Source organism: Atractosteus spatula, chromosome 7 (assembly GCF_055471065.1).
Source record: "Atractosteus spatula isolate fAtrSpa1 chromosome 7, fAtrSpa1.hap1, whole genome shotgun sequence".
In the NCBI taxonomy this organism is placed as follows: Eukaryota; Metazoa; Chordata; class Actinopteri; order Semionotiformes; family Lepisosteidae; genus Atractosteus; species Atractosteus spatula.
The window spans coordinates 7,334,173-7,357,497 of NC_142712.1; the positions used below are offsets into that span (position 1 = coordinate 7,334,173).

At 38.6% G+C, this 23,325-nt stretch overlaps 1 protein-coding gene across 2 annotated transcripts in view; it reads right to left on the bottom strand.

The window, feature by feature from the left end:
- The window catches only part of ttc3 (tetratricopeptide repeat domain 3), a 36,444-nt gene that overhangs the window by 4,953 nt on the left and 8,166 nt on the right, over nt 1-23,325 (bottom strand). The window contains exons 8-39 of one of the 2 annotated variants that reach the window (XM_088922454.1): nt 23,211-23,296; nt 22,342-22,436; nt 21,444-21,506; nt 21,056-21,110; nt 18,911-19,073; nt 18,083-18,131; nt 17,197-17,284; nt 16,939-16,975; nt 15,935-15,995; nt 14,230-14,320; nt 13,650-13,799; nt 11,833-11,913; nt 11,219-11,334; nt 10,584-10,710; nt 10,107-10,229; nt 9,878-9,979; nt 9,389-9,481; nt 9,145-9,209; nt 8,803-8,942; nt 7,954-8,268; nt 7,079-7,354; nt 6,755-6,801; nt 6,201-6,260; nt 5,952-6,037; nt 5,339-5,494; nt 3,386-4,226; nt 3,007-3,075; nt 2,534-2,683; nt 1,612-1,751; nt 1,355-1,423; nt 623-719; nt 295-398 (exon numbers count right to left, since the gene is read on the bottom strand). In XM_088922454.1, the coding sequence (XP_088778580.1) occupies nt 295-398; nt 623-719; nt 1,355-1,423; nt 1,612-1,751; nt 2,534-2,683; nt 3,007-3,075; nt 3,386-4,226; nt 5,339-5,494; nt 5,952-6,037; nt 6,201-6,260; nt 6,755-6,801; nt 7,079-7,354; nt 7,954-8,268; nt 8,803-8,942; nt 9,145-9,209; nt 9,389-9,481; nt 9,878-9,979; nt 10,107-10,229; nt 10,584-10,710; nt 11,219-11,334; nt 11,833-11,913; nt 13,650-13,799; nt 14,230-14,320; nt 15,935-15,995; nt 16,939-16,975; nt 17,197-17,284; nt 18,083-18,131; nt 18,911-19,073; nt 21,056-21,110; nt 21,444-21,506; nt 22,342-22,436; nt 23,211-23,296 (4,195 nt within the window). Of the gene's footprint in view, nt 1-294; nt 399-622; nt 720-1,354; nt 1,424-1,611; nt 1,752-2,533; nt 2,684-3,006; nt 3,076-3,385; nt 4,227-5,338; nt 5,495-5,951; nt 6,038-6,200; nt 6,261-6,754; nt 6,802-7,078; nt 7,355-7,953; nt 8,272-8,802; nt 8,943-9,144; nt 9,210-9,388; nt 9,482-9,877; nt 9,980-10,106; nt 10,230-10,583; nt 10,711-11,218; nt 11,335-11,832; nt 11,914-13,649; nt 13,800-14,229; nt 14,321-15,934; nt 15,996-16,938; nt 16,976-17,196; nt 17,285-18,082; nt 18,132-18,910; nt 19,074-21,055; nt 21,111-21,443; nt 21,507-22,341; nt 22,437-23,210; nt 23,297-23,325 lie in introns of both variants that reach the window. The other variant, XM_088922453.1, reaches the window with a different exon arrangement.

A 23,325-nucleotide genomic window follows, 5' to 3' on the forward strand; every position in this document is an offset into this window, starting at 1 on the left:
CACCACACACCGCAACGCTGACATAGACCTGGGGTCCACTTCAGCTTCACTACCTTATTTTCTTACAGTTATGGCCCATTTGTGTGGGTCCAACAGTACCACATGTAAGTACCTTTGATTCTGATTGTGAATCAGGAGGAAACAAAAAACTGTAGGCCCAACCGCAGCTTTAGACAACACGTAATCAGATTTTGGTAGCAGAATTCTCACGCGTTAAAATAAAGGTAAGGGAAGGCTAATCATAAGAGGTCTATACAAAAGCCGAGGCCAGTGGAAGAACAGAACCGTTCTTACACAGCTGCTATTTGCTTCAACTTCGCAAGAACGGACTCTCCTTCTGAAACACACTTCTGCAGGTTACGGAGGCTGGCTTTGCACTTGTTCTCCAGCAGACAGATCTACAGGAACAAAGAATCAAAAAAAAAATTTTTTATTGTTATCACAAAAAGCAGAGCAGGAATGCAACTGTTTTTAATAGAATTGGCTTTTATTTGTCATAACTGTCCCAATCTTGGAATAACAGGAGATCCAAATGCAAAAATGTCTTTCAAACTATATTGAGACACAGGAGAAGACAAATGAAACACCTAAAGATAACAGTGGACTACAAGATATACTTCACCTCTGCAGCTTGTGATCTTTTCACTGCCTCTGCATGCATATCCATGCTCTTTTTGATAACTTCTTCCAGGCTCATCTTCTCAGCGGCTGACTGGTTGCTGTAAGTGACATTAAGACCACTGTATTATTGTATACATTTAGAACCGAGAAAAGGAGGCGCTCTTTGGGAGCGTGGAACAAGATACCCTGGCTTCCCTTAAGAATCAGCAGAATGAGATCCGCTGATCAATTAGCTACTACCAAACAGGATTGATAGGCTGAATGGCTTCTTCTTGCTTTTAAACATTCTGAAATGAAGGACCAAAGACACACAACAGCTCTCTAATTAATTTCAATGTTCCTGGGAGATTGTGAATTCTTATATGCAAACTGTAATAGTGACCAAATGTGCAGTATTTTGTTTTTTGTGAATTGGAGTCTTAATAGCACTGTACCCATACTGAGGGCTGACACCTGTAATTCATCCCAAAAGAGCACCTTGAAAAACACCCAACCACAGCAAAGACAGAACTATTGTTAATCTTAATTCCATACTTAAAGGTAAGCACTTTTAAATATCTGAATTCAGTCTCTAAAATATACGAATATATTAATTGTTTCTGTGCACTTAACACCTTGTTATGGCTGGAGAAAATCTCCACTGAAGATTTAGGATTTTAATAAGTAAATCCAGAACTGGACTCAAGGTGAATTCTGACCATTGTGAACTGCTTTGTTGCTCAGGGATACTTACCTTAGGTCTAGGAAGTCATTAAGGTGTTTATTATACTCCTTCTTCTTCTCCTTAATGTTTTTTAAGCAGCTGAGAAAAGAAAAGAATTTGTTTTAAAAAAGTCAAACATTCACTTCAGCTTCGATTTAAAATGTGCATCACAAACACCTTAACTAATATCAAAAAAGGGGGAAAAACATTTTCCACTATGTGCAATGAATGGATCAATAATTGGCAAAAGCTCTAAATCTCAAGTTTTAACAAACTCCACTACTCACGTCTCATTAGATTCAGTAAGTTCTTTGATTTGATTTTTTAGGGCCTTTAATGTTTCCTGATTTTCCTTTTTTTCCTGTTGATCTTTCTTCACCTCCTCTTCTAACTTCTGTTGAAATAACTCCAATTCTTTATTTGCGATCTGCCCAGGAATAGTGCAAAACAACAAAAGCAGAGAATTTCAATCAATACATTGTGAATATTCTCAAATGACCTCATTTAGAATTTTGGGCATGATGTTCCAAAAAAAGTATTGCTGCTTTGGAATGAAGTCAGAAGAGACCAGATACATTCCCAAATTGAAAGAAACCAAAGGTTTAAAGGCTTTAAGTCAGAGGTGATTATGATGGGAGCAGGTTCAAGCATTCAAAATCTTCAAACACTAAGTCAAATGACAAAATTAAGTCCACAATCCTCTTCTGAATGAGAAAAAAACAAACCAGAGGACTTCAGTGGAAACTATGTGGGAGTGCTTTTAAAACCGAGAGCAGAAATCATGTCTTTAGCAAAGAGTTGAGGGACTACGAAACAGACTACCCAGCCATGTTGCAGAAACCGGTACCAAGGCTTCATTCAGAAACTGGCTAGACGAAAACCTTGGATCAGTTAGCTACTAACACCCAAACAGACTAGATGGTCTGCATGATCTCCTTTCATCTGTAGCTGCTCTTATTTTCTTTAAGAAAAATGAAAAACAAGATCACAATGTCTTGATCGAGAAGCACCTTCTACAAATTCATTGTTTATTGCCAAGCAGATTAAATAATAAAACAAATACAAGATGTGGACACCACAGTCCATGACTTGTTTTAATACACACGACAATTTCTGCACTCTGTACAAAGAATCCGGACAAAAAATTGATTGATTTGAAACAAGGTTGATAAATCAGTAAAACATTCAAGTAAATAAATAATTTTGTACCTCTATATTCTGATTTATTTCTTTTAACTCTTCTTCCAGGGAAGTAATTTCTTCTTTTTTCATTCGCTGGTTTTCTTCAATTCCTTTTTCAATTTGTTTCAGTTGTTTTTCTAAATCTATGTTATCCTTTTCTATTAGGATTAGATCACCCTGAAAACAAACAAAATAAAACAGAATACAAAGGTCTTAAGTCATACTTGCAACAATCCACAAAAAGATTTCTAGTAGACAGCCACGTCAGCATGTGTAGGCTGCAAAGGGACAAGTAAAGCTTTGTTTCATGCTAAAAGGTAAAGAAAAGAAACGTTTCTCCTTTGACACTCGAAGAAGGCTTCACAGCCGAAACGGTGCGTTTCTTTTCTTCTCTTTTTTCAGCATGGAATTAACCTTTATGAATTCCTTTAAAACATTTCTAGACATCTCTCGGTCGGCAAGACCTTTTAAGCACTAAAGTAGATCTCGGAAACTCTTACCTTATTTTTTTCAAATGGTTTGTAAGGTTCTGTATTAACTGCAACCTCATCCATGGGTTCCCAAAGCACCTATACAGGGAAAGAAACGTTTTAAACACAATAGGTGCACAGACGTACAAATGTTTGGTAATGAAATATTTAGAAAGGAACCAAAATACAGAATAAGAGAAATAAGATATTGTTATGTTAAATCATGTATCATACCTGGCCTCCCTGCACATTACATCAGATTAACTTACACCTAATTGCTACATCAAACTTAAAAGCAATCACTGACAACAAGAAAATGTAATTTATTCTTTTGTCTGGGACTTTTAGACTGCTATGCCAAGACATGCTGCACGTTTAAGGAGCTCAAAGGGTAGGTATGCTTCCTCACCTGTACATGTACTGACTTTTTCAAAACCGTTTTAGTATCTTCAGCAGTCTTCATAGGGCACTTAATTTCCAGTTTTACATGGTGTGGTTGAATACCTTCATTATTAATATCAGAATTAAAGACATATTGGTGTGACAATGCATCGTCAGGTGGACTATGGTAAGGAGCTGAATACTCCGCAATAGTTTCTGACGCTTTTGTCCTTTCAGGATCAAACACTCTATTAGATCTTTCAATACCAATACTACTATTTAAAGGACCAGCAATAATTACATCTGAATTAGGAGCAATTTCACAAGGTACATGAGGAGGAATATAAGGCACAAAAAGTTCTGATTGATCTGAAAACATGGTTGATTCAGGTGCTGAATATACAGGAGCAGGGGTTAATCCTGAATAGCTATAATGGTTGGTCTGGATCAAAGGATGTGTCCCATCTGGCAAGTGTTCATGATCTAACAGCAGTGGAGTCTCTGAGGATACTGTCATATCTGCATTAAGACAATATATAGGTTTAAATTCTTTAGCAGCGGGATTAAGCTTCGCTTTCTTCTGGCTATGGCCCTCCTTGTCCCCCTTCTGAAGGTCGACACACCACTCATTTCTGGCAGGAGGCTGCTCGTCGGCTGGCCCCACTCCCCCAAGACAGACAGCGTGCTTCATCAGCCCAATGAGGTTGTCCACCAGGACGAATCTCAGCGAGCCCAGCAGGAAGGATTTCAGGCCGCCCGCCTCCTCGATCTTCCGCTGCGCCTCGGGGGGGAAGTTCTCAAACTCGCCGACCAGCAGGGGGTTATCCGCCTCCATGGGCCCGTGCTCTTCCAGCACCTGGGCAAAATAGCTGTGGGCAAGCAAAGCAGGGGTAAGCTGTTTTGTATGAACAGGGCATTTATACAGTAGCTGACTTCAGTATAGAGGTTCACAACTCACTCAAGTGTATTAAAATCCTTGCAATTAAACCATTTCCATTAAATATCCTTTATGTTCGCCCCGATTGCCCTCAGCGCCTTCCCACTTGACCTTATATGAGATTTAATTATGTTGCAGTGGGCTAAAAACCCTCTTGTGAGGCACTATAATGCTTAGAATACATTTACAATACATTTAAATTTCACAGCACTGTGAAATTTGTGAGAATTTAAATTTCACAGTATTTCAAAGCGGTCAGTAATGTCTTTGTTTGAAGAAACTGACTGCATTTCACTGAGATTTTACTAAAGGACCGTGATGTATTAAATTCAGCACAGCAGCTGTTAAAGCTACAACTTAATGGTAGTTGAAAGGATATTTAGAGGACGCACGTTGTGCACACAAAAAAAACACTATTTACGAATCACACTGTGATTAAATATGATAAATTAAATCATGAGTCTGGAAAATGAAATGACCATGACTAAGGGAAACCTCAACAAATACCAAAAAAAAAGACAAATATGAAACAGTCTTCTACTTGTGGGTCTACAGTAGTAGTTTACCTCAAGAAATAAGTTGCAAAGCCCAGTTCTGCTTAAGCAATCAGTCCTGGTTAATTGTATAAAATTCCAAGAAAAACAGATTATATGCAAAAATGGGATTTATAATGTATATTGTAAATAACATACATACACATACCACCACACACCACTAATATAAAGAAGAACCATTTTGTTACTGCAGCTAAATCAAAGCTGAAGTGATTTTAGAGTGATTTGCGTTTGCAGAACAGATAAATGCAAATATTAATGTAAACAAAACCTAGAGAATGTTTTCCATTAAGTCTTAATGGTGACACATACCATTTCGGCCCACAGAGAAAATACTTTTCAAAAACTGAATTGCATACAGTAGCTAAACATTTCTTCAAATGCATTACAAGTGATTAGAGAAATGTATTAAAAATCCATTTATACAAAATCTGCATTTAGTAGATTTTGTATGAATAGGAATATATATATACAGTATATAAGCACTTACTCATACAGACTCTCTCGAGTAGGGTCTGGGTTATTGTCCAAAGCTCTTCTATAAAAACTACTGCCAGGTTGATAGTCATAATGTTCTTCAAATTCTTCTACTTGACTCCGAAGGTGTGTAGGGATTATAAAAGGGTCATAGGACTCGAAAAGCATTCTGTGGAGAAAACCAAGTTATTTTTTTTTCTTGTTTGCAGCAGAATTCCACAATATGGTGTTGCATTTTCAGCTATAGGTACCATTTATTGCCCAACACAGGATACCCATTTCACCCACCTGCTCTACAGAACCACAGCCATGTGAACTGGGAAGCAAGAATAATAAATTCAGCTGGTTGCATGATGGTTTGCTCAGGACAGGCCAAGATGAGTAGCGTAAAGGTCTTAAATTGACGTTTAACTTAAAAATCATTATGGGACAACTTACCATAAAGCAGGGAATATCAAGCAGTTTAAATGAGAGATGAGTAAGAGGAGTTTAATGAAGATCATTATTTTACTGTACCTGTAAGGCCGGCCACGTGCTCAAAGAGCTGATATAACCCAAATAACATGATAAACTCTACTTGTGATGGCTTCTGGAATGTCCTAATAGTGTCAGAAACCCAGACTTACAAAGTATCTGCCTCAGTGAAAATTTCTTCTTCGTCTTCCTCTTCTCTGTAAAGCCCACTCCTAATTCCAGAAAGAACATAGACAGTCTGGAAGAAAAGACACAAAGTTAGTTAACAGTGGGATGTGCTGAGTAAGCGTTATGTTTTTAAGATTTTAAATGCTTTTAGATGCATTACAGGAGCTAACAGCCACTTTTTAAGGTGTATTTTCTGCAAGGAGAACATGACACAGAATGGCTGTCTGGCTTACCTTTGGGGATTCCTTGTGCTTCTTTTTCCGATTTCTGTTTTTAGCCTTTATAGCACAATTCTGGAATGCGGAAGAAAGAATCTCTTCAATTTCCATGTGGCTGTATAATGTTTTTACCAAACATGAAGGACAACATCTTTAAGAGTATGATCCTAGAATGTATGGTTAAAATAGCCAATTTCTTTCAGATAAAATGAAGGCAACCTTGGGAGCATGCCTAAGATGGTAACCTTTCCCTCTCTGGTGGCTCTGTGGCTAAGGATCTGCACCTGTGACTGGAAGGTTGCCAGTTCAAATCCGTACAATGGCTGACCCTGCGCTCTGACCCCAAGCTTCTCTCCCTGTCTGTGTGTGTCTGTGTCTCATGGAGAAAAGCTGGGATATGCGAAAAGACGAATTCCTAATGCAAGAAATTGTATAGGGCTAATAAAGAAACATTATCACATTATCATATCTCTAATGCCATAAATGAAGCAGGATATCAAATACTATCTTCAGTAAGAGAACTCATACAAGACATGTTCTGAAATTAAAAAAAAACAACTAATACTTACAGATAGATTTTCATTTTCAGATTTTTTTATCACAACGCAAATCCCATCTGAAAAAGATAAGGAAATATTTTTTTGTTTTAAAAACCAGTAAGACTCAGACTTTAAATGGAAAAAAATATATATAAGCAATCTCTCAGTTCATGAAACCAGCAAGAACAAAGTTCATTTCTAACAGAACGTCTTAACAGCTATCAACCATTACTTGAATACTACAAGAATATCAGGAAAGCCCTCCCATTACTTGGAGATTTACAGTACTTTAAGAACACTTGGCATCATAAAGGCCAAGAGACAGGTATTTTGAAAGTGTGTGCCAATATTTACCCTTTAAATCAAAATATTCATCCAATGCATGCTGGAAAGATGTAAATTGTTCTCTGTTCTGTTCTAGAGTCCAAATAAAAAGGCGCATTTCCTCGGGTGGGGCCTGTTTGAAATAATCTGTAATAGTGAAGCCAGGGCTGCTTAAAAACTCAGGCATGGTGCCGAACTTCTGAATGAGGACGTCCTGGAGTGGCGGGAAGCTCAACAGGGGGCTGAGATCCAGCTCCTCCAGATACTCAGAGTACTGGTCAAGGAAATCCTTCGCAGCCTTCAAACCTGCCAGGGACAAGGAGAGGGGTATATTCAGTTCATATTGTAAAAATAATAGATATATTTCAATATTGCATTAAATACAGACGACTCACAACTTACTGCTCTCATCTTAAGCTGTCAGCTCCGGAAAATAAAATAATTGAAAAAATGCTTAATTCTCTGAAAAATTAATGAGGCACGCCTACGAGAGCTAGTGAGCCAATAAAACTGTGTTATTTACTGTTTTGATACTTACATTTAATATCTTGTATTACCTTAAGAGGCTAGTAGGGTTTTTTTTGTAAGCAAAAGTAAGATTTGACTATATGTGAATTTGGCTTTACGCATCCCTCAAAATCCCTAGGCCCCACATACGTTACGAGCCAACTGTAACACTGAAATGTTAAAGATGTCAAGAGCTTTATTTTGAATACCGGTATGAACACCGATCAAGACGAACAGAGCCTCATAAAAAAAAACTATTTCAGAGAAAACTGGTCTTACTGGGTCACTCTAAAGATCTGTCAATGAACTAAGAAATGAGAAAAGGTTGATGACATCACAGCCAAAGTTAAAATTAAGATCAGGTTTTATGAACCGCAAGAGTGAGAAAAGAGCCCCACCTGCATTATTCAGCCTGTGGGCCCAGTCATGCTGTCTTGGGCTGATGCCTGGACTGTGACTCAGTGCCTCAATAAACACTCTGGCCCACACCCTGTTCTTCGTGTCCAGCAGTAAGTCCACAATGTCTCCCAGTGTTTCAGGCTCTTCCAGACCATGCGCTGAGATGATGTTACCTTTCTCCCTTTCAATTGCTATCCAAGGTTGGATATGCTCCACCAAGACGGAAACATCCAGGGCCTCTTCTTGTAAAAGCTGTTTGTTTTCGCTTATCTGCTGTAGTATGCAGTCCCCAATCATCATCCTCTTCTGAGGAGCTGCTGAAGAGTTACAAGCAAAACGTAACTGGTGGCAAACATCTTAATTACCAGTAATTATCTGTTACTTTAATAAAATGAATCTTATAATGGTTAGATCCTGCTAAAGGACGTGCACTTGCAGTGGGTGCAGTTTTGCAAAACCTGCACAGCGATGATACAAGACTGCAGGTTAATCTCCCCTGTAAACCAGACCTTTCTGCTGAGCACTGCTTATAAAATAAAAATGGACTCTATTCAACACAGGTTTTTATGCTTCCTTAGACGGAAGAGTACATCCTAATAAGAATTTTGTGCAATTTCAATTTATAATAATCATAATAATACTTATAAAAATACCTTACAAGTTCAGAAGCACCTTAATACTGTATGTATTGGAAGATACACAGCACTTCCAGGAATATACCACCTCAATATGAATCTTTTTAAAAGAAGCATTGATGTTTCTTCTTACTGGACATGGAAAAAGCATACATTTCAGTTAAGATGCTGATCTGCGTTGATTCAGGACAAAACATGGCCCACATGGGGTACCTTTGCTCTGGGATTCTTGCTCAATCCCATCACTCTTCACTGGCAAGTCCTCCAGGTTCTCTTTAATGGCCTCAGATGCTGCCTTTCTCTGTTGCTTTCGTCTTAACTTACGATCTTCTTTAGATTTCATCTTCTTCTGGCTGAAAAGCAAATCAAGTTTTAAATCGTGAAATGAGTTTCATTACAGGACGTGAAAGTTTCCAGGATGCCTGAAATAAGTAGGATGTTTCATGTTTTGCAGGTAATGAAATGGGTAAAAAAGCCACAGCACTGTTTTTCAATTGTCAGTGCAGACATGCCTATCAAGTACATATGATAAAAATACTGAAGTATGCGCCTTACCTTGTACATTTCTGTTTGATAACCGATTTTCCAGAAACTCTGCTTTTTTGAACAGAAGACTCAAACTAGAAGATAAAAAAAAACAGATTTTTGTTCCAAAGCTTCATTGCTCTAAAAACCTTGACACTGCGTGTGTCCAAGACTGATTAAGCAAGTCAATAGTTTTGGACAATTTTTCCAACTTGAGGCTTTAAAAAACAGAAACAGAAAATTTGAGCAGCTCTTTAAAAACCAAAAGCCGTACCTCACATTTAATTAAGCCGTTTGAGCCATAGATATTGATTCTGGAAATTTTTCCACCACAATCAGGTGTGAAACACGTATCTTGTAGAAAATCCTGTGGGGTGAAAAACAATATTCAGTGCAAATGGAAGACAGTATAACTGGAGCTCTTTCTAGTGGTGATAAGTAGTTTACTTTAAATCTCACCGAGCAGGCAGGAACGCCCATAGAGGGCCAGCTCATGACTGTTTTGATTTGTTTTTCCATCATCTGCTCAGGACCAAGGACAGATTTCCACAGTGAACAACTAAGTAAACATTAGTTGATTTCAGTACTTAAGAACTTCTGGAAAAAAACCCAGATGAATTTCTGCCCTAAAGAACTGGACTTTGGGTATAGACCCATCACAATTTATTGCTTTAAATTCAACAGTCTTCTTTTAGAAACAACTTTGCTTTTTTTTCCGTCTATGTTAAAGAGTGTTTCTTCTTTCTTTGCCACTGGTCCTTACCTTATCATTTTTATCATTGTACAATACAGCCTTCATTTTCTTCCAGCAGTTAACGTGATACTCCACACTACACATCTGGCAACACATCATTCTGATGAAACCCTGGAATGATAACAGACCTTAGTTCAGTGACATATCAGATAACCTGCTTGTCAAAGCCTTAATCATTAAGCAAACGTTGTGTATTAAGATAGTAAAGACACCAGCAGGATTTAATGAAAGGATTTACCTTAAAATCTGGATCTGTGAAGTAGATCTGAATTTTTGAATGACTCAAGCACTGCTGACAGCGACAGACAGCATCAGGCTTAGGAGGAAACTTGCAAACCTCTATAGCTTTCTCCAAAACATCCTAGATAACAGAGAAAGCAAATTCAAAACTGAAATAACGTATAGAAAATTATCTCAGCACTTCCAAAAACGTGAAGAGAAAAGGATTCCGTATAGCAGACAGGTGAGAAGGATTGCAAAATGTTGATGTACAAAGAAGAATCAGAATACTTCAAATGTATATTTTTAAAAACTGCAGAGTTCTCTGGTGTTCTCACTTTGTTTCAAAACCATCTCCTGAGAACATGGAAAACCCTGCTTCTTTACACTTTATTAAGGCTTCACTGTTTCTTTATTCAATCTTAAGCAAACCTGTAACTGTAGGATAAATCTGGGTGTAATTATGGACAACAATGTCAATTAAAAAGCTTCTTACCTTTAAATAGTCTGTCTGAGTTTCTTTTACAATAACTGTAGTTGTTGGCCAGGTTTGTTTTCCAGGTGTGATCTGATGCTTTATCATGATTAAAGAGTCATTAAATTTGGCCAGAGCTTCTGAAAACCTGAAAAACAAAAGATAAAAGTCCCGCCTCTGAACTGTGTACCTCACATTCTGCCAAAATCTCGACACCAGAGTTATAATAATAATAATAATAATAATAATAATAATAATAATAATCATCATCATCATCCTTACACTAATATAGCATTTCTGGACACTCCATTCAAAGTGCTTTACAGGTAATGGGTAATCCCCACCATCACCAATGCACTCCAAAATGCACCAGTACGCTCAGCTATCAGTGGGGAGGATAACAGATTAATAAAGCCAGTTCACAGATGGGAATTATTAAGAGGCCATGATCGGTAAAGGTCAGAAGAAATTTGGCCGGGACACCAGAGTAACACCACTACTCTTTTCGAGAAACACCCTGGGATTTTTAGCCATGGAGAGGACCTCGGTTTTACATCTCATTTGAAAAACGGCACCTTTTTAACAGTATATTGTCCCCATCACAAGAGAAAAAATTGGTCTGCTTCTTAAAGAAAGCCATTACAGTATGTCCGCACCTGTTTTGCTTGAGGTACACTTTGCCAATGCCATAATACACCACACAGTGGAAGCGTCTCACATCCTTAAAATCAGATTCAATTCTGTACAGCTCGGCTTCCGCTTCAGCAAGCTCCTGAGGAGACAACAGAGAAAGGTGAAAAGGTAGCTGGCCGATATATTTGTGAGAAACGACGTGCGTGGCACTTCTCAACGGCTGCGATGGCTGAGAGGTGAAGGCGTTGGACAAGAAATCTAAGAGGTTTCTCCCATGCAGATCAATATCTTACCTCCTCTTGAGTCTCTAGCTTCCTGTAAACCTTATGTGCTCTGTTCTGCCCAAGCAGAATTAAAGCAATTTCAAACTTCATAATACAGGCACATGCTAAAATGCTATTCCTTTTCACAACAGCCTTTCCTTCAAATGTATTTACTGATACAGTGACAATGTACGTTGCTACTTTATGTCCAGAGTCGCACTTTTCCAATTATCGTCCCATCTTTCTGGGTACACCAAGTGTACCTTTCCTTCTCGCACTGCAGGGTTACTTGACAAAGTGACGGCAGACACCTGCAAGTGCAAGTCATCCAGGATGAACAGTAGACCCCCTAACAGGGGAGAAGGGAGGCTTACCTCAGGCTGACCGATTTCCTGAAGGGCAGCAGCATGACCATATATGAGTATTACATGGTCAAGAGATGACAGACTTAGCTCCTGGAAGTTAAAAAAAATACATTTAAGTAACAGGCATGGCTCCAGGATGTGATAATACAAGCTAATTAATTTTTATACCAGACACCTCTAATATAAACGGAGAGTGTGACCGTAGCTACATTAAAAGCACAAGGACCCAAAGAGACAAGTGGAATGAATTTGAGGGCCATTTAAGATCCCAAACCAGAGATATTTCTCTACACAGTACTATAGGCATCTGTAATCAACTCCCAAAGTCATATAGTTGAAGCTGACTAAGTGGGAGCCTTTAAGAAAGGGACAGAAAGAATTCTTGAAATATTAAGCTACATGCAACCAAACTAGCAAGATGAGTGGAATGACCTTTTTATAATAAAACCTAACCGCGTGCATAAGTTCTGAAAATCAAATACATACACCAAAAGGTGATTTTACAATTCTCACCTGTAACTTTTGTAGCTGCTAGGTAAGCCACAAAGAATGTATATGCATAGTTAAACTAGTAATACCAGGCACAAATAATGTACATTTAAATGTTTTACTTGAACACTGATCTACCAGGTATATAAGGAGAAGAGAAATAGAATTCCCCAATTAACCCAGTTGAAAGCTTTGTGAGAAGGTGAAAAGAAAGTGAAAACACAACAGCGCAATGCTTAATCCACAGTACATGGTGAACATATTTTTTATGCCAAATTACAGACTAGCTAATGTCCACAGTTAATGCCAGTAGACCTTTCTCCATAACGTCTCCATTTTAAACTCTACTCAAGCACAGCAAGGTGAGGTAATGTTTCTTGCATCATCGTATCCACCCATATTACAAAGAAATCATGACTTTATGGAACACTGGAACCAGGATGTAGCCTCTGGGTGGAGAACCACATTCTTCATACACACAATCTCTGACTTAACCCTTGGGTCTGCAATTTAATCAATTGGAGGCCTTAAAGTTCTAGAGCACTGGCACTTTTAGAATGACATAAATCTGTACAGGCAATTGCTAGCTGAAAATGAAAGGTAGGCAGCTATGCATTCAGTTATTATAAATCAGGATTATGAGACGGCACTGAAAACGTAATAGGACACAGTAGTTTCGCAGGAAGATCAAAATTTGAAATATGTAGATATGTTAAAAACTGAACTGAAAAGGAAGATGAAATATTTCATTAGAGAAGTAGAACTAAAACGTGTTTTTCTAACTGTACAGTGCATAATATTCTTACATTACTTATTTTAAATATATTCTTGACTGTCTGAATTAAATTTTATTGATGTCTCATGGTGTAAATTAACAATTGTGGAAAATTAAACATTTCTTTTCATGTTAAACACTTTCCTCAAAGTTTTCTGTTTATTCCAGAGCTAATTACTTAAGTTAATTACTTAAAATATCAGTTGTAATTATTGTACACGCCTTTGAAAACAATACTGTCTGATGTCTCATGTGCGTATTAATTCAATAACTGGCAAAAATAAATTTGCAAACATGTGAACATTTCTCAGTAAAATGCAGGACTAAAATCACTTGTAAACCTCCTTGAGGGACAGCGATAGCCATTTCAGGCAGCTTGGCTTGTTTTGTAATTAGTGGCGTTTTTAGATTTTTAAAAAAAATCCGCCAAAGTCAAGTCTAAAAGGGACGTCACATGATGACAAAATAAACACTGAAACTGTGGAACTCAAATCTATTCTGTATCTTAAAAACAAAACAAAGGCACAAGAAGGTTTGGCGAAGGCGTCGTGTGTCCTCTTACCTTTAACATGGTGCTGTCCAGGAGGCGCAGCGCCTGAGAAAAGGCCTGCTGAGCATTGCGCCAGCGCTGGTCAGCCATGGCCGTGTGGGCATCCTGCACCAGGGACCTCAGCTTGTCTCGGATATCTCTGTACGCGAGTTCTGACAACAGCTACAGACACACATACACACAGGGTGGGGGAAATGACTGTATGGCTTGGCACACATCTGGGTCCTTTTTTCTTCTTTACAAGATAAGGACTTGTCATACCAGTCCTCAAGTTGTAATACAGTTTCTCACAAATTAGTTTCGGCACTATGAAAACCGGGCCTTCTATTTTTTTTTTTTAAACTAAACATTAGTTAGTCTGGCTTCTCTTGATAACCACTGAAAAATCAAATCAGTGTTGTTCTAACTATTAACTCTAGGCTGAAATTGCTTCGTGTAGTCTTGAATTGAAATGTTTTCTGTATACTTATTTTAGTTGAAACAGCAACTTTCAAAATTCTAAAAAGTTGGTTAAGAGTAACTGAAGCTTTGTGGTTTAAATTATGATTTTTTTTTTCAGCTTTTACACACTCAGATTCTAAATGTTTTTTACCTTTTCCTGAGGGTGCTGGTTTTTGCCTTTCATCTTTTGCTTGTCTGGAGTGTGCGGATCTATTTTTTGTTTTTTAATTCCCGGCATTTCCCTAAAGAGAAGAAGAACAGATGGTTATCCATTTTTTTTCTCTGTGAGATGGATGTTTAACCACAGGAACTGGTTATTCCAGAAACACAGCCACACAGAGCTCTTGCTCCAGTCTAGAAATTATTCTTGTGTTGTTTCCACTCTCAGTGCGCACTTAAAAGACAGCACTTCTACATAACTCTACTACAACTCTGCACTGAGAAAGCAGCTTTTTTATCATCATAATCTTATAGAATCTTGCTTCACCATGAACATAAAAATAAAAACAGTAAAAAAGCTGTATTCGGCAGGAAGTCTTTTCAGGAAGTGACCATACACAAAACCTACTTTACTCATAGCAGAAAGAACTAAAGGATTAGTATGCTGAAACAATTCAAATAAACAACTTCAATAATTTCAATAATGCAGCTGTATGAAACATTACATCTAAAAGACTGATTTTAACTTAAAGTTTTAAACAAAACTACATAACTCCTTACTTTCAAGATTTCTTTCCTTACACATGACTTATTACCACCAACTTTATAAACCTATTTCATAACCTATAATATAACCTCAATGAAATTCTGTACGTACTGCCTTGTGGTTTTTTTTCCTGAGCTTCAAAAATCCTGGATTTATCTGCTTCTTCTGTTCCCTTTTCTTCTACCGTACGGTAGTTTTACTCATGTTACAACAACACTTTAACTTTCACTTTCCCTACGTAACAAGACCAGAAGGCAGTGCAAACACTGTCACAGTTCGAGATTGGATGATTAGCTGAGGAAAAAAACCCACATAATGAGGCATGAGCTGAAGACAAGCACAAGAGACTAAATGGGACCAGAGCCAGGAGAAACACTCAGGTGAAACCTATGCAACTTTACAGAAGGATACAGAAACTTCTGTATGAAATGAAATGTGCTGAGTAATCCTTGGTTTTTACACAAAGCACTAAGAATGGACTACTTCAAACATCATCCTCTAGGAGCACTGACAATAATAGAACATGTGCAGTACATCTGAATGGTGATATTTGTTCTCTCCACAAGAGTTACAATATCTAGCATTAAAAGTTATCAGTCACAGGATTACTGTATGCAACACACACAGCTTGTTTATTCTTTTGAAATAAAAGAGCATATGTACCCATACTATAAGTACTAGTTGTGTTCTCTGCTACCCTGTGCGTTAATCATTCTAGGAGATGCAAGTCAAAAGTTCAGGTTCAATACTTTAATTGTATAAGCTCAAATTTCTTGCAACACACTGTGATGGCAATAAAGACATACAATACACACCTACAACTTAAATCCAATAACAGAATGCTTCCCATCCAACACCCTCACACACTATCCTAAACACACACCACTAACAGAATCAATAACAGTGAGATAAATCACAGTGAGTAGCAGTGACTCCAAAAGATTAAAGTGTGATCGTAGGAGGTTCTGGAACATTACTGGAACAAAGCTGTTTGTGTTGCTTTGCATTTCCCACATTCCATTGTTTCCCCAAGGTCACTACAGAAGAACAGAAACATGATGTGTACGGCATTCCTTAACACTTTAAACACTTCTTGGCCAAATCTTTTGAGAGATGCCAGAAAAAAAAAAACAATAAAGCAAATACTCACCTAATTGTTTCTCTGGTCTCGTTAGATTTATCTTCTGAAAGGCCTTCTTCTTTATCTTTACCTAAAAAGTAGGACCAGATATCTTTTAGAGTCTTGCAGAGCACGCCGGAAATCTGTGAGAAACACCTATAGGGAAAATAACTGAGCATATCGGTTTGTGGATGTACAAAAAAATGAGCGCTGATGTTGAGTTTATGCTGTTTTGATATCGATACAAAAGGTTTACCACGCCCTTGGTTAATGAACACTTATAACACCACCCCCTGAGCTCCTCAATCTGCCCCAGCATGCCCTTCTTGTACAGGGACAAATCACAGGCTGTTTGTAAAATAGTATAGATAAAAGAAACGCTCACAAAAAAATTATTAGCCAGCGTTTATACTTTTCATCCTAAGTAAGTGCTCTTAACAGTGGATCATGATAACACCAAATCCTTTGTTCTAGTTGTTCTCCACTGTACTTACATTTATTTGGCCACACTTGTATCCAAAGTGAATTATATTTGCTCCCATTTAAACTTCTAGGTATATTTTACCAGAGCAATTTAGGTAAAGCAGTTTGTTGCAGGGTACAACAGCAGTATGTCATCTGGTATTTGAAACTACAACCTTCCAGTTATGAGTGGAGGACCCTTAGCACTACCCCCACTGCATCATCACCCCACATCTATTTGTATTTACTGTGGTTTTCCAGGGTCAGAAATGAAGTATACATTTCTACAGCTTTTCTTGGCTATGCAGGGATTCCCAGACCCTTCACCTTCAGTGTGACCCAAAACTGATGATTTAGGTTTTCAAACAGGGGTTTCAATAAGTCGAAGTCAGATGGACTAAAATGGAATGAAATGTCTGTCTGACAGATTTCACCAGAAAACAAATGTTCAAACAAGTGTACGGTATTCTCAAAGCCAAGCGAAAGACAGCTGTCAACTGAACTGAACCCAGCGCAGTTTGGACCCAGGCTGTACAGCTGAACACGGAAACGGTGAATCTGAATGAGCTCACCTGCAGATACTCCCATCGTGCTCTGGTGTTCAACCACCTGCAAATATTCACAAAAAGGGTAGAAGTTTCACACCTCAGTCAAATTTCATTTTGAAAGAACGCAAGGCAGAAAGAAATCACAGCAGGTAGCAAACCTTAAGTTCCTTGGAACAGCACACCTCTAAATAAAACACATGACAAGCAGACCTATCTTTCAGGAGGAGATGCACAGATAACGTTTTGCGATTTCTGAATGACTCCAGCCCCAGAGGTACTTACCTGGCTCTTGCTCTCAGGCTCTGGCTTAGAACAATCTTCATCAGCTGCCCGCTGGCTTTCAGTTTCTGTTCTTGTGTCTGCTTCTGGTCTAAAAGTATTTTAGAAGAAATCTGGCCTTTGGTAATGTACCTAAAACTATGAAGATGCTCCTCAAAATGGGTTCTGACATGGTCTTTAATAACAGTCACAGAGAAATGTTGGTAATGTATGGCAAAAAAAAACCCAGCAAACTAATCTGTGTCCTTCTAGGGAAAAACACATGAAGTTTGTAATGCTTGTATTTATTCAACACTCTTTAATGGATTTTGATTTTAAAACCATCTCAATGTACTTTGAAACGCTCAGTGGCTTTCCTTCCATAGTGACATGTGTATTGAACACGATACTCTTGCTGCAAGTAGGGGACAAATTCCTTTTTAAAAAAGTCCCCAATACTCAGATTACAGATTACAGTAAATAATAAAAAGTGATTCACAAAACAACCATCTAAAAGGAAGATGCACCGTTGTTCCATTATGACTGGATCAAAATTTTCTTAACCAGATTTTGTCTTTCCAAAACTTCTGAATAGAAAGAAAAATAACAACAAATGCCAACTCTGAAAAAGCTGGTTGAAAAATCCCAAAATCATCTGGGATTCTCCGCCTCAAACAGTTGCTGAAGCAAATACCATTTAGGTAAATGGTGGTGTTGTGAAGTACATAATGACTGTATAGTGAATACAGCAGGTGTACTTGTGGGAATGAATATTAAACAATAACTGGCCAACCTCTATTAAAATGAAAGACTTCACACAAGTTCAATCCTATGCGTCAATGTATGTCAAGGGTCAGAACAACTGCTAAAAAATAAAATCATAAGTAAAATGCACCCATAAAAACATTACTTTCTGCTGGAATCCCTCTTGGCTCCATTTTTTTTCCTTCTTCCACCACCTGAAAAATAATTACAATTTTATGCATTTGAATCCTTTATGCATGTTGTCTCTTACTACCTGTAACATTTTCTTACACTACTTTCTTGCAAATGTGCCGCATGGTCATAAAGAACTGCATATCCAAAGTGTTTTGCATACAGGGAGGAACCCACTTCTTCCACCACAAAAAAAAAACTTTACACGCAGCAGTTATTACACACTAGCATCCTCACTGCACAGAAGATCGGGTGGAGGGGAGAGAAATCCACTTGAATTCATAATTAATAGAATTCTTTAATGATCAGGTAGTAGGTCCTTGATTTATCGTCTCATTGAAAGGAGTGGCACCCCCAACAGCACAGTGAGCCCAGTATAAGGACCCTGGAGCACCAGTGTGTGGAAATTCTGGTTCATACGGAGAGTACCACCAACATCATCTAGAGCAGCAACCTGGTTTCACTCCGGTTTTACCCAAGGGCTCCCATCCCACTATGGACAAGGCCTATTCTTGCGTAGTTTCTGAGATACCATGAGACGAGGCAAGGAAGTTGTAAAACTCGGGATGCTACTAGTTCTCCAGCGTTCAGGATACCCTTTTCAAAAGCTCGATACGGCTGCCGGAACATTTAAAACCCCCTAATTTCCTTCTAACGTCTCACGGGGACACGAATAATTGGAAACTCTGCAGATAAAGCAACCCCTGGGAGGGGAAAAAACAAACTCCTGTACGACAGGCTTTGATGTCCCCAGTCCCATCTAGGAACCCCCTAGGAGAGAGTGGAACGTCAGATTGTCTACCTCGGATGCTGTCCAGCTCTTCCTGGAAGCGGGCGCTTTGCTGCAGGAGGTCCCGCATCCCCTCGGAGTCATTACTGCACAGCCCCTGGGCCTTCTCATTGGCCTCCAGAGCCCGCACGTGCTCCCCGAGAAAGAACAGGGCATCGCAGAAACGGTAGTGACCCTGAGGAGCACAAGCAAGCCAGCCACTCACTGCAGACACCCCTGCTGAACAGGGCCCAAAACTTCTTTTTTAAAGTCTTTTCAACTGTCCTCGCTGGTGTAAGTTGTGGTGAAAACCAAAAAAAAAAAGCCTTTGGTGGAGTACGGCTTTGTAAAGGCTTGTTTTGTGTTGGAGCAGCTCTGAGCAGAAGTTGACGCTTTCTCATCATGGAATAACACATCGAGGAAAATATTGTGCATTTGTGCTGACAATGCAGCGTCGTCTGCTTATTTTCTCATCTTCAATAAATTAATATTAGTTTTATTAATCTTAAGATGGGGTCTGACTTAAACATAAAAACATAGAACACCGCATATGTATGTCGATTTACATAGTTGCTAGGTAAATTCAAGGTATGTCTGGATGACAGACCAGCCAGCAAACAGACTGGAGGGCTTCAGGGTATTTCTTTTTTTTAATGACATACATGTAAACGAGACCTCAGAGCAAACGGAGACTATGAACTGCAGATCGAGACGATGTGTCACACTGCATTTGTGGCTTATCTTCTTTATGCGTTAAAAATGAAAAACTAAATAAAACCAAGGAAATGAATCATAAGGAGTGGGAGCTTTCAGTTTCTTCTCACTGCTTTCAAAGATTTCCAATGTAAACCAAAAGTGAAAGAGAACACACTTGCACATTAAAATGTAGGTCATCTAATTATATACTGAGCACCAAGAAACAATATAAATCCAACAAATTCAAAAAAGTTATCAGGAAAATGACATTTTTTCTTGGAACAGGTACCCCGCTTTTATTGAACAGATATGACAAAGATCAAAATCGTTACGCTGAATTAATATTCGGCGTCAAGGGTGATTCAGAGGGTTTTCCCCAAGAGTGAAGTTCCAGGATTGCATGAATGTAGTGCCTTGCAATGAGGTTGTCATCAATCAAGACATACTGGTTTCTGTAATGACAACACCCCCGGCTATCACATGTACCTCAACGGCAACCTTGACGAGGAGCTGTGGCAGGCTGTGGCCTGTCACTGGAGGACTGACTCTGTTTGTAATGTCTTGGTAGAAGGTGGCTGCTTTTTAACAGCCCAAATCGCAAGCAACTGTGTAGCCTCCAACATACAGATATCCCAAAGCCTTTGATCTCCTGATAAGCGGGGCATACTGGCTTCTGTGCTTCTCTGTCTTGATAGTCGCGATATTCGGCTTGACGTTTAACAGCTTAAATCCCATCATAATCTATGCCCACTCAATTCTCTCTATGCAACACTAACACTGTAACAAGGTCAAGAGCAATAATTTAATCAAAATGACCCCAAAAACATGTAATTAATATTCTGAAACTGTACAGTTTTTCTAAAAACATACATGAATAAAAAGATGCATTTCTTCTGAAGCTTGGTATATTTATATTTTGTGTAATATTAGCATACTACAATCTTAGTTTAGCAATTTATACATTTCCATTTTGAAATAAAAATAAATCAGGATGCATCATACTAGTTAAAAAAAAACGAATGAAGATTTATATAAAATATTTAATATAGCTTAACGGTTTTGATTTACAAAGTCATTAATACAAAGTGTGTGTTGCTGTAATACTCATCATAGCTAGAATAATGAATACACCCCAGTCGTCCTGTTTCTCGAAATTATGTGACTTGCATTCCAAATTTGAGACGTTTTCCACCTAAAGTCTCTGACGGTTATATTTCTTGAAAATAATACATTTGTTAGGAAATCTGCCATTGATGGGATCTGCATGGTAGCTCCTCTTTTATTCTCTCTCTCCTAACAGCACTTTAAATCTTGTTTTGCTAAAAGTACCACTACAGTAATGGCTCTTTAATCTGACTAAGTCAGCAAATTGTTTTGTGTTCAGCTGCGCTTCGAATCCCACAGACTGGTGCAAATACTGGGCAGAGCATGATTTTCATCACATCTTATTACATCTTCATCAGATGAATCGACAATTCTTACCTTAGCCCAGCTAGGCTGTAATAGAGTGGCTCGTTTGCCGTCCCCAATGGCTTTTCTGATAAAGAGAGAAAAGGCACTCAATTAGCACCCTGCCTGGGCTCCCCACATTTCTTTTCCGCACCCCAAAATGCATACGCAGTGTGAGCCCATAATGCGAGCATGTATCAAACTCTTCTTACCTACTGCAAGAGAATTGTGACCATGTCGGTAAAATATTTGTCTTATTTTAATTGTCATATAAACAAAGGGATAATTTTTGTTTGTTTGTTTCCATTGTCTGCGAAAAAATTGAAATGCGATGTCTCTTCCGCGTAGTAACGCAGATGTATTTCATGCCAATCACAAGAAATTAAACACGTGGGAAAAAAAAAATCAAGGTTTTGCTTACTGGTATTTGTCACCGCGAAAAAAGCAAAGGGCCCGGTTGCCATAAAGAATATGATTTTCAGGACTGAAACAAAAACACAAAAAAACAAGTTTTACTGAAATGACATGAAAAAGTAACTAAACACCCATTTCCTTTATTATCTGTGCTTTTATTCCAGTTGAACACCGTATCACAAAAGCCTGGCAAATTATTTCAAAACTCATTTTCAAGTATTCTGGATGGTACAAAAGTGCAAGAAAATATCTGATTGCACAATTATTTAACATAATAATAAGACTCCTTTTAATGGGGAGTTGTAGGCAAGTGCTTCCTTCTGCTCTTCCTTGAAAGTGAGTTTTAGTATGTCTCCAAAATACTAAGGCTTCAGAAGCATCACTGAGGTAGGCTTTAAAGCTGGGGTTCCCAATCCTGGTCCTAGAGATCTTAGAGAACCAAGAACCTGCTGGTTTTCATTCCTGCCCAGCTTAAATATCTAATCAAGGTTTTAATTGAACTAGTGTGTGACCTGAATGGAATATTTGCAATTGGGTTTATATTTTGCAGGACTTACGAAATGCAGTTGTTAAAAGGTAACGTCCCAACAAATTTAAGAGGTGAAAACAATCAAACAGTTCCTATGAATTCTGTCATTAAGTCAATTCATACTTCAGTTGTGTAACTGAGTGCTGGGCTGGAACAAGAACCAGCAGATGTGTGGGGCTCGAGGATGGGGAACCCCTGCTTTATGGTGTACGAAGAGCTTTAAAGCCTGACAGCTTTGAAGGTTAAGAAGTTAACAGCTCCCGTTCTTGGGCGACTGTGGAATTCCACACATAGACAACAGGCGCTGGAAACGAAACCATGGAGAAGCAGCCCCTTCCTCACGGCTCTTGTGGAAACACAACCAAGAATGGCTTACTGAAATCTGATGGCTTTGGTGTACCACTTTACGGCTGCATCGTATTTTCTTTTCTGGAACTGATCGTTCCCCTTCTTTTTCATTTCTTCGCTTTTCTGAGAAACGAGAGAACGGAAGCCGTGATTATTCAAGAGGACATTCACTTGGTCAGGGGATTCCAGGGCACATCTCCCGTGAGGACAAAAAAAAAGAGGAAGTAAAAAAATGCAACAAGAAAGTTATAATTTATGTAAAATGCTACGTAACACTTTGTAGACCAGTTCATCAGTCTTCTTATTTCATAGATACACTTAACCTTCTCTTTACTATAAAAAAAACATCCTCCAGCCCCACCCCATTAACATTGTGTATTAACCGAGTTATCGACAACTGGCGTAACCAGTAAGACAGTTTGAAATCAGCAAAGTGGTTCCAAAACTCTGGGAAAAGAAGGCAGTGTTCAAGGGGCATGTCTGTGTTCTTATCAAACAGGTTCAACCATGAACACTAGGCCACTGTTTTCCCATTTCTGCAATAGAGAATCTACAAAATGCTTTTAACATGTGATTAAGCTGCTCCCTCATAAGTGTTCATTTTGACAGCCTTCTCAAAGTACTTCATGGTAGCTTCTGCAACATTAAATTAACGCACCAACTAATTTCTTTAAATGTTATTATTCTCAAATACCAAAAGCTTTGGGGTCACTGCTAGTCCTTTACGTGGTTTTAGCCTTGACAACTTAACAATTGAAAAAAAAGAGAATTCCTGATCATGGGACAAAACAGGAGATAATCTCTTATTTTGCGACATTTCGCCCTACAAGCACAAGCCGCAATCTCGAGTCACAAGTCAACGAGACGACCGAGGGCGAGTCACCACAAGCTCCTTACCCGAATGCAGCAGGCACAGGCACTGTTTTTAAACTCCGAGATCACATCTGCCTTCTTAATTGCCATGGCTTCTATGTTCTGGGCATCTGCTCAGAAACCGAGGACAAAAGGAAAT